Source organism: Vulpes lagopus, chromosome 3 (assembly GCF_018345385.1).
Source record: "Vulpes lagopus strain Blue_001 chromosome 3, ASM1834538v1, whole genome shotgun sequence".
Classification (NCBI taxonomy): Eukaryota; Metazoa; Chordata; class Mammalia; order Carnivora; family Canidae; genus Vulpes; species Vulpes lagopus.
Genome location: NC_054826.1, coordinates 47,522,385 through 47,533,630, shown reverse-complemented (window position 1 = coordinate 47,533,630; position 11,246 = coordinate 47,522,385). Strand labels below are relative to the sequence as shown.

The following is an 11,246-nucleotide window of genomic DNA, read 5'->3' as shown; positions in this document are numbered from 1 at the left end:
TGGGTTCAAACCTGGTTTATTAAGTTCTTTGGTTAAATATTGTTTCTACATCTTTTCGGAGCATTATAAGAACAAAGATAATGGTATTTTATAGAAAGACTGAAAACATCTTTCGCTTTTTCAGAGCAAAGACTGAATTTACATTGTGCACTATTATAAATTCTTACAGTTAGGTCAGACTTATAAAAAGGTAGGGCTTTTGTTGTTGTTTGTTTTTAAAAATAGATTCTCCTGGGCTAGCTAACATCACTGTCCTGGGACCCAGACGCACAAGAGTCTCTGGATAAAGGCTGCTCTTGGCACATGGTCAGGGAAGGTGGTCAGCTCATCATGTCCAGACTGCATGGCTCGCTGCTGCCATCATTCCGCAGGGCCTCCGCCACATCTCTTCTGAAGACGGACAGGTTCTGGGTGAACCTGTGGAAAAGGAAGAAAGGCTGAGGGCAGTGGCAAGGCTGAGGCTGTGTGAGCCTCTGAACGAGAAAGCCACTGTGGAGCTCAGGACCTTGGAGAGCGCCCCGGATCCTGGTTGAGCTCTTTCCCCGCCTCCACCGCTCCCACTACTGTTAAGCCACCAACACCACCGCACCCCTCCCCCATCCCCTTTCCCTTCCGGAAAACAAGGGTTACCACCAGATACACTTGGACCATTTTGAGGGGCGTATTTCGTGGGTGTACTCTTTAAAACCTGTTTTTAAAAGTCAAATTACACATGGGTGGTAAGGAATATAAAAAGAATCAAAGCTTATGTGCCAGGCACTGTTTTGAGTTTATTTTTATTTTTATTTTTTTTAACTTTTTTTTTTTTAAGATTTATTTATTCATTTAGAGAGAGAGAGAGGCAGAAACACAGGCAGAGGGAGAAGCGGGCTCCATGCAGGAAGCCCAATGCGGGACTCGATCTGGGGTCTCCAGGATCACACCCTGGGCTGCAGGCGGTGCTAAACCACTGTGCCACCGGGGCTGCCCTGTTTTGAGTTTATATATAAATTCATTTAAACACCACAAGTCTTCTCAAAGGTAGGTATTTGTATTCTCATTTTGCAGATGAGAAAACCAGGCTAGATTACTTGGGTTCAAATCCTGACTCCACCCTTAGCTAGGTGATCTTGGATGAACACTTAACTTCTTGTCCAGGTCCTCAACTTGAGCAGCTACCTCATGGGTTTGTGCAAAGTGAGAATTTACGAATCAATTGGGACAATGCCTGTAAGTACTCAACATAGTGCATGGCACATGGAAAGCATCTGGTCCTCACTAGCTGTACTCACTTAAACAGGAGGGCTTTCTGACATCATTTCACAGAGCAGCTCAGGGAGTGGTACTCAAATTCCCAAGCCTCAGGTGAAGCAATGTCCCCTCCTCAGGTACCTGTGGTGTCCCCATTCATTGAGTCTCTTCTGCAGGCCTCAGAGGTTGCCCCTCTGCCTGACAGAGGATCGTAGCATGGGATGAGCAGTCAAGAGTGTGTCTACGGAGCCTATATGACCTGGTCTTGTATTGCCAGAGACCAGGCTAGTGACCCCACCACATGCGGCTGTGGTTACTAGGACTGATGCCTTGCACTTCAAATGATGAAGCATCTGAATATTACCAATTCTATTAAAGAATGGGGCAGGCAGCCCCCAACCCCCACCCATTGTTTGTTATTGTCTATTTCTTCCATTAGAAACTCTGTGAAGCAAAACATGGAACAATTAGTTCACCACTAGTGTCTTCAATGCCTGGCACATAGTAGATGGTCAATAAAATTTTGTGCTCTAAATAAATGAATGGATGAAAGTGTACCTGATAAGTCTGGGTTCCTTTCATTTAGATCTCATTGGCAACTCTTAAAGGTTGGAAAGAGGGAGGAACTAATGTTTACTATGGCTCTTATGTCCTAGGCACTATGCTTCATTACATCCTGTCATTTAAGTGTCACAACCAGTTTTGTTGGTGAGAAAACAGAGGATCAGGGCAGCTGACTGCCTTATCCACTGTCACACAGCCTGTAGAGGGCAGGGATAAAATTTAAATTGGAGTCCATCTGACCTCAAAGCCTGTGCTTATTCAAATGCTGGGAAGCCTTTCCTTGACCTTCATAGCAGATCTGAGCTTTCCTTCTTTTGACCTTTGCAATAAGTTATATTTTATATCTTCTGTGGGACTGTAGAGTGTGTAAGGGCACAGGAATGCATTTCATTCATCTGTGCATCCCTATGCAGTGCCTAGGACTACATGTAGTGGTGCTTTAAAAAAAAAAAAAGCAAGTACCCAGGAATATTTATTGGATGGAAATAAACTGAGTCTAGGATTACGAGGTTTCACATCAATGTGTGAGCTGTGCTCAGCACGATGCTGTCATTCTCCACAAGCCAGAGATGCTGAGCTCACCAGGCAGTGCTTACCTGTCTCTGTTCTTGATGGACAGGTTCTGCTCCACTCCTTCCATCAGGTTCCTGAAGCACTGGGCCAGGACCTCCTGCTTGGGGAGAGGCTGGCTGTTTATCAGGCTTGCCCTCAGTTCACTGAAATACTGTGGGGAGACAGAACAGCCTCAGGGCCCTGACTCCAAACCTGGGCCCCCAGGGAGCTGGGGGGGAGGGTCTCAGTGTTCCTCACTCTCAGAGAAGTCTCGGTCCAGGCCCACTTTGACTGTTAAGCCTTCAGAGAAAACCAAGGCAAGGGATACCTTTCTAGGTATAAACTGTACTGTTCCTTCTCATAGAAATCTCTTGAGATGATTATTCTACTGTTACAGAACAATTGGGGTCCTCTGTGGGGGACCAAGCACATGAAGGCCTTCCTGATTCTCATCTCCACTCATCACAGAAAGGATGAAAGAGGAAGTTCTTCCCCTCATCTAAAGCCGAGGGGAAGGACTTAAGAGGGAGAATTTGGGGTAACTGGAGGAGAGGCCCAGGGCTCTCTCAGGCTGCGTCATTGTCCAGGGCTTTAGTGACTCACTCTTCACACGTGCCCGGACTTTGTCACACGTCCCTGTCCCCTGGGTTAGGCGGGGTGGGGACGCTTTGCTGAGGTGGGGCGGTAGGGGGGCTTGCTTTGTTCTGGGAGGGCCTTAAGGCACGAAGAAATGTACCTGTCATACCTAGTCACAAAGAACTGCACACCCCTTCTCCTCTGCTGGGGTCTGCAGGCTTTTATACACACACAAGCTCTCACGCAACACACAGCCCCTGATCACTGGAAACAGCTTAATTTCAGCACAAAGACAACATTTTGCCAGTCATGTGTTTATCCTTCCAAGCCCAAACAGCTTGATATTTAATTTCCATCATACATTAAAACAGCCCACATCAAAAACACACATAATTAATATGTAGTCAGACTAATACTTAAATACTATATATCAGAGGCATTACGCTTAAACCACAGTGTCTTCCTGAACAAGATTGGGAATGCACAAAACTACTTATTTTTCCCTTTTATAATGATGCAGTGACTCACACCAAATAGAAAATTATTAGTTTTTCATCCCAAACCATGAAATATTGCCTCCATCAGTAAAGTATAATATTGTGATGTCATAAGCTTTTTCTAAACACTGAATTTGCCCTTATTCCCTCTCAATCATTTTAAAAGAACTGCTCTCTTTTATAGAGCTTGGATTTAAATCACAATAACACCGAGGGAAGATGAATGACAGTGCTATTGAATGTGGCTAAAATTGGATACTTCAGCACAGGTGAATGATGAGACAGCTCTTCTCTTTTTGATATATTTTCTTCTTCTATTAGTTTCCTTCCAAGGCTGGGATTTCAGTTTGAATTTTAATGTATGCGGCTGCCTCTAATCTCACTGTCTTTCTCCCCAGTACTATCTTATTGTATAGACAATTCATTCTCCTGAGCAGTAATGCACTGTTCCTACTGACTGCTGGGGAGACAGGGGTGGGGTCAGGAAGCTGGAGGGCGTGGGAGGACGCCCAGGGTGGCGAGTGGACTTAGAAGCTGGAGACTTGTGCTCTCAGATGAAGGGTGCTTGAGTCCCTGAGGGGACTACTATCATGTAGGTTAGTGGGGACCCCAAATAGAAGAGGGAGCCAAGCAAGGAGCAAAAAGATTTGTAGCTCAAAATTCCCCTGGAAATAGGGAAGGGGAGTGAGGGTGAGCTTGAAGCACTACTGAGCAAAACACCTGCACGATGACTAATGGGGGCGTTAGATTCTAGAAGTGCTGCTCTTGAGGCCTCCACTGATCTGACGCCTTTGGGGGAATATGGCCTTGCCCCTGAGTGCTCAAGGTCCCAGCTCAAGCTCTGTTGGTTCTTCTGTTCTTCTTGTCACAGCTTGGTCTGGTGTCTGACTTCTCCCTCCCCGCCAACTACCACCTCCTGTGGACCTTCCTGTAATCACACTCACCTTCTCGTTGAGCAGGATGAGCCCCAGAAGAGGCCTGGACACTGACCACTGGTTCCGACAGTCTTCAAAGACAATGATGTTCATGAGGACAGACATCATCTAGAAGACAGAGTCCAATGAAGACCTTGGCTCAGAGGTCTCCCCAATCTCAGGTCTTTTATGTGCTCACCTTCTACCCTTACATCCTGCCAACAGCCATGGACAAAGAGCTTTGATTTTGTAAGCCTCTAATGCTGGGAACTCTTGGCCAAGAATCCCAGCTCCCTGAGGAAGAGTTACTACCACCAAAAGCTTTGGTGAGAACCTTCTGGGTGGGCAGAAGTCAGAAGTTACAGAGCTAAGAGGAGCAGTCCCTGCCTTTCAACCTTGCTATGCTTTCCTCCATGCAAGTAGCCAGGTAAAAGCCCAGCTCGTCTTCCTTCCTGACTCTCACTTCACCAGAGGTCAAGTTACAGAGGGACAACACCTCTTAGAGGGAAGGAGAAATAGGACATGTTCCATGTGACCTCAGAATATCCTGTTCCCTGCGGGCTCAGGCACATTTGTTCTTCATTCACTAATTCACTCACTTAGTTGCTTTGCTTTTATTTATTTTTGTTTTGAAAAAATTTTTTTTAAACATCTTATTTATTTATTCATGAGAGACACAGGGAGAGAGAGAAAGAGAGAGGCAGAGACATAGGCAGAGGGAGAAGCAGGCTCCACTCAGGGAGCCTGATGTGGGACACGATCCCGGGACTCCAGGATCACGCCTTGGGCCGAAGGCAGGTGCCAAACCACTGAGCCACCCAAGGATCCCCCTGCTTTGCTTTTACATGTACATACTCATCCATCTTAAATTCAAAGTCTGCAAGACACATAAGGGAGGTAAGATAACAGGTGTCTACTGCAACCTCTGTTCTGGAGGAACTAGAAGCATCCTGGGGCAGAGCACAGAGAGATACCCAGAAATTAGGCTGGGCCAAGTACAGTGGGCTAGCAGCAGATGGAGGAATGCTTCTGGATCTTTGAGGAGATGACAGGGAAGATTCCATAGAGAAGGTGCGGTTTAAGGAGAACATCATAAATGTGTTGTAAGCAGAGAAAGCAGTGAAAAAAGAGGTTTGGAAAAAAACAGAGTGTGGCTGGAGAGAAGGGAGGGGGTCCAGAGAAGCCAGACGCCAGGGCCAGGCTGGTAGGTCATGCTGGTGAGCCTGGACTTCATCCTGAAAAAGTGGGAGCCCATGATGGGTTTGTGGCAAAGGAGAGACACGTGCAGATCTGCACTTAAGCAAGATCCCCCTGGGGACAAGCATAACGTGTATGGCTGCGGGTGACTTAAAGGAGGAAGGCCAGGGCTGGGGCTGCAGGGGTTGGGTCAGTGGAAGTGAAGCGAGCTTCGCTCCCCTGCATGGAGCTGACAGTACACTTGCCTTTCCTTGGACTCTTTACCTCCCATCTCTAGTCCCGGTTCCACAGCACCAGAGCTCCTGTCCTCCAGAGAGTACAAGGGAAGTGGCAGTCATGTTGCAGAGCTACCACCCACATGACCCGACTGGGCTTTGGTGAAGTCTGCTCTTGTCCTCTGGCACTTCTGCAATCCAATCTGCCCAGTGATCTCAGGCCAGTTACGGAAGCTCTCCCCTCTCTGTGTCAGTTTCATTAGCTATCAAGAGGGAAATAATAATCTAGCACAAGAATGTTCTGAGAATCAAAGGAGATGGTGGAAATAAAAAGTGTTGCAGAGAGTAAAGAGTGCCATAAAGATTTAAGGTATATGATAACAAGAATAATGAGCATCTTTGTAGCTTGAAACATCCGCCATCCTATACATCATCATCATCCTAACAGTGAGGCTGGTTGCAGATGAAATCTGCCAATTTCACATTTACTGTATGTCCAGTCTCTCTGGGGAGAGGCTAGGTCTTAAGCCTGCCACGTTGAACATCCCTTGGAGATTACACATTTCCATGTACAATCTGACAAGCCACCCAAAGTCATAGAGCCACAAATTAAATTGACAACCAAAACTAACAGATCTATGGAGACAGTCTAAAATATTATGGGCTTCACAATCTGAAGGCAGAATGGATATTTTAATGGAAAAGATTAAAGTTAGAGGCACCAAACTCCTCCAGTAACTGACAAAGCATCCTGAAGTGATGTGCCAATTACTTTATACGGTTCTCCCGTGGATTCATTTGTCTGAATGCATGTATTTATGTCTGTAATAAGTAAGGAGATGTTTGAATAAAATGCTTTTCTAAAAATAAAGTTGGCTAAAATGTCTGATTTAAATTTTTTTTTTTTTTTTTTTTTTACTCTTCTAGAAAAAGGGAGATCAGTGAACAAATCTGCTCAAGTGGTATTGATGTAGCAGCTCATTTCCAGAACTCTTTTTTTTCTTCTTTCTAATAATCCAAAAGGGTTTGGGGGAAAAAGCACAAGCAATGTGGTGAATTCCTTTGGAGAAGCTCCCCCATCCCACTCTGGAAGAATACTGGGTGAAATGCTTAAGTACAGAATCCTGTTCCAGGTAATGCAAAATCTCTGGTAGAAGGCTCTCTGTGCTTAATGACACGAACACCTGAACACTGAAAGGAGAACCCTTGGCCACTCCGCAGCAGCGCACCCCAGGCTGCATGGAGTCACACAGCACCACAGGACTTAGTACAAGGAGTCCTATGAGCAGGGCCCCCACTCCCCCAACTTCTGCTCACTTCCTCTCCTGTTATAGGACGGCTGGCATGACCATTTCAGATTTGCCCAACCAAGGCTACATTTTCCAGGCCTTGGTCCAGTAATACACATTATCCACTGTATTATCTCAAGTAGCTCTTCTACTCTACCAGGGAAGGGATCATTTGGGAAGAGGAGTTGTGTGGCTTGCTCCACTTAGAAAAAACCATAATCCACAATGCCTCAGCACTTTCTCCTTTCTTCTTCCCACAAGCTTCGGCATGAGTTTGTAGGAAATGTCTCTCAGTGAAACAAAACCAACATGGTGTGGTAGGGACGGGTTTTGGAGTCAGTCAGGAATGAAGCCAAATCTGGCCTTGCCACTTACCTAACCTAGGATGCTGGGCAAGTCAGTTACTTCTCTGAGCCTTTATTTCCATACATATAAAATGAGAGATTATAGGAACTACTCTGAAGGGCTGCTATGAGGACTGACTTCCTTCATCTGTGTCAAACATTTTGTACTGCCTGCCACATAGTAGGCACTCAATAATTATGAGCAACTATGGTTTCCCTCTGTGGTGTGAACTAATGGAATTTCAGGGCTCAAGGAATCACCCCATTTCATGTCTTATGTCCAGATAAATGAGATTACAGTCTCCTCACAATTATCTAACATCACTGAGAGTTGCAGTCAAAAAATAAGCCACCATAGGAAATAGTCCCCAAACCATCCATATTTGGTCTGGCACATGAATTAGCATGGAGTCTGAATGACAATGTTTCTGCTGTTCTGAAAACTTGTCATCTTCCAAGTCAAACACAAAGCTACTACAAATACCTGACCTGGAAAGGTAAGACAATGTAATGTGTCATCTGGATCTCTGTTCGCCCCTTGGCCCCTCCTATGCTTCCACTCTAAGATGCTTTGGGCACAAGCCTGAAGCACAGTGGGCCCTGCAGCCCAGATATGCTGGTCACACTCTCCCAGTGGCAAGGTGGTGACCACACGCTCTCGCGTCAGGAGCTTCCTGTTCACCTCCTGCTGATGTAGAATAAGCAAAGATGTGGTTTGTATTGAATGCTTTGCTGCTACATGGTGAGCGTGTACACTAAGGAAGTTGGAGGCTCAGTGGTAGAAGCTGTGCAGAGCAGGATGGCTGCAGTCACATGGCCCAAGTGAGTGCACGGTGATGACTGGTAGTGAGACTAGTCTGTAAACCCCGGGGTACTGCGACCATGAGGAACTGTTCTCTGTTTCCCTGGTGCCCGGCATGGCATCTGGCACATATCAGAAGCTTAGAAAATAATACCTGAATAAAAGAATGAATACATGAATGAATGAATGGGAAAGGATGAATAAACTATCAACAGTGAAAGTATAAAGAGCTGAAGAACATTTTGAAAAGGGATCGTATAAAAAACAGAGAGTTCTAGCTTCAATCTCTGGCTAACAACCGAGAAGGGTAAATACCTAAATTAGTACACTGTTCATTTCCAAGGCTCTTGCCTCTGTGTGCAGAGCCTGAGAACCCTCCTAAGCCCCTGGTGTCCCTCCAGCCAGCAGCTCCTGGGGAGAGCCCTCGGGGGCGCTACCAAGGCTGAAGGCTAACCCCCGGTCTTCTTTACCCACCAGCACTTGCACCTAAGAGAAGCTGTGCCCGATGAGTCTTCTCATTGCCCAACTGTCCTAACAGTTGTTGCTTATGGAGAGCCTTCTGGGTGCTCAGCACTCTGTTTGGCACATGCATATGCTGTCTCTAACCCTCAGCCAAACTTGAAGGAGGCATTATCATCACTCTGTAGACTAAGGATCTGAGGTCCCCAGTCAGTAAGCTGCTTGCACGAGGCATCAGGCTACCAGCTATCAGGAAGTGAGGGACAACCCAGGTTTGCGCACGGGTCTGCCTGGGGCCAGAGGCCATGCCTGCTCCATCACGCCAGCCTGCTGCCTGCCACTGTTGGGCTGTTCGCGAGCACAGCAGTGGTGATGGGGCAGTGTATCTGGCTCCTGCTGTGGACTGCTGGAGCACTGATGCTGGGGGAGGGAGGCTCACTTCTGGGCACGGCTCATTCGGGCACCTTCCCAGGTATGATGCCCACATACGTCTCCCCTGCTCAGCCCCCCTGCCACCTGCTGAAGAGTCAGGCAGCTGCTGCAATCCCTGCAATTAGAATCCAGGGCAGCAATTCCTAGAGAGTTTGCCGATCTTCCTGCCTCCTACCTAAAGCTTGTATAAATGTGGTTAATGTATTTTCAGACTCTCAAGATGAACAACTGTAGACATAATTAATAGATTGTCTCTGGAAAATGGTCCATTGAATGTTTTTCTAAAAATAACAATTTCCCTCCCACCAAAAGTACCATGTACACAGTAATTTAAATTAACATCATTGAAAACATTAGTAAATTAAGCTAATTTCCTTTGAGTTACAATGTACCCTACAAGGTGAACACTTTTCACTGTCAGTGTTCTTAGAGCATATTGAATAATGTAACTAAAAACTATTCCACAGAGTTCTAAGAAATAACTCTAACCCTCCTTCTGGCTCCCGGCCTATATCAGAAAGACAAGAACCTGAACCTGGAGTGATGCTATGAGCCCTGACACTGCAGGGACCAAAGCCTTGGTCTAGTGAGGGAAATCCAGCTCTTTCATCTCTAGCCTAGCCTCTTCTTTCAGGGTCATGTTCATTTCAGGTATACTGCAACTCTGCTGCCTGTTGATTGGGGATATGGAAGATGGGAATGGGATAAGAGTCATCTGTCTTGTCTGAAAGATGGTAGAAAGGGGGCCTGAGAAGGAGGCTTTGATTTGACAAAAGAAGGACAGCCAGAGAAAAGGTGAGGGCCATCGATGAAGCCTCCCTGTGTCTGAATCTAAATGGGAGTGGGGGAGGAAGACAAAGCAAGGATGGTCAGGGTTGTGCCCAAGATGGTGTATCTGCAGAATGAGGGGTCTTAATCCATTAGGTAAGGAGCCTTAATGGGAGAGGAGTAGAATATAAAATTATCTGCATCTCTGGCCAAGCTAGATTGTTTTTGATTTTGATACAATGAGCTGATGATATTTTGAGGAGCGACCAATGATAAACGGACCCAAAACTGAAGAGCTGCTCCTGAGTCTCTGGAATCTCTTGGTACATGTAATTGGCCTTTTCAGAAGCCCAAGAAGACAGGAGGGGAAAGGTTGTCCCTAGCTCAAAGCAACGAAATAAAAACAGGATTGCCTGGATAGTGCAGTAGGATCTGAAAAGGCAGAGAAACCTCTTACCCAGCTTCACAGTAATTTCTCCGGAGCCCCATGCCCAGGATGGAGATCCAGGATCTGAGAGAATCTGAATGCTGCCGAAGGAGGAAAAGCTTCCAGGTTCTCAGTGCTTGTGGAAGTAAGGGAGTTACTGTCATTACCGAGTGCTGTTCCTGAGGCCACGTGCACAGCAGATATTGAAATGTGATCCTCCTCAAATTAGATACTACTCATCTTTAGGGAAAAAGAATCAATTGTTCTCTTCGTCTGCTGTCGACCGATGTGATATTAGCGGAATGTTATGAAAAATGAAAGCAAGACAAATAAGCATATATCTTCCTGCCTGGATTAACTAAGCCTCACCATCTATGTTACATTAAATCTTTTAATATCTGTACATATTAAGCGCTTTCCTAAATACCTATTGTGTCTTTACAGCATAATAATAGTACCAAGTATTTAGCACTTTAAATGAAAAAAAAAAAATCGAACAAAATGCAAGATACAGTGAACCTCTTTTTTTTTTTTTTTTTTAAAGAAACGAGATTGCAATCAATTATAGGTGATCCATTCTCCTTTGGAAAGTCATTTGGGATTCCTGCCTACTTGGCCTTTACAGAATGCTAGCTTTGCTCTTGAACTAAAAAAAAAAAAAAAAAAAAAAAAAAAAAAAAGCAAAAAATCCTTTTACCAATAAAGGTATTACAGGGCTGGTTAACTAAGCTGTTTTTGGTCCTGAATTAGCAGTGCGTATTTCCACATCTAATCCAACATCACTCTCTTCCCCCACCCCCTCCTACACAAAGTTAAAGGATGCTTTTTCTCCAAGTGATAAATTGCCTAGGATATTAAAAAAACCCTCTTTCATCCACTGTAAAATCTAAGGAAACACACAACCTAGTTTTGCTGGTGTCTCAATTTTCTCCATTACCAACATTACCCCTAGTTCTGAAAACATTCATTTTAATCATAGT

The 11,246-nt window shown here is 45.3% G+C and overlaps 1 protein-coding gene across 6 annotated transcripts in view; it reads right to left on the bottom strand.

The window, feature by feature from the left end:
• Positions 1-11,246, bottom strand: part of RANBP17 (RAN binding protein 17) — a 310,774-nt gene continuing 299,528 nt past the window's right edge. For 3 of the 6 annotated variants that reach the window (XM_041750025.1, XM_041750027.1, XM_041750028.1), the window contains 3 exons: positions 4,364-4,462; positions 2,391-2,518; positions 1-417 (listed from right to left, as the gene is read on the bottom strand). In XM_041750025.1, coding sequence (XP_041605959.1) covers positions 321-417; positions 2,391-2,518; positions 4,364-4,462 — 324 coding nt within the window. In that variant the 3' untranslated portion in view covers positions 1-320. Of the gene's footprint in view, positions 418-2,390; positions 2,519-4,363; positions 4,463-11,246 lie in introns of those variants that run through there. The other 3 variants (XM_041750026.1, XR_005986931.1, XR_005986932.1) reach the window with 3 other exon arrangements.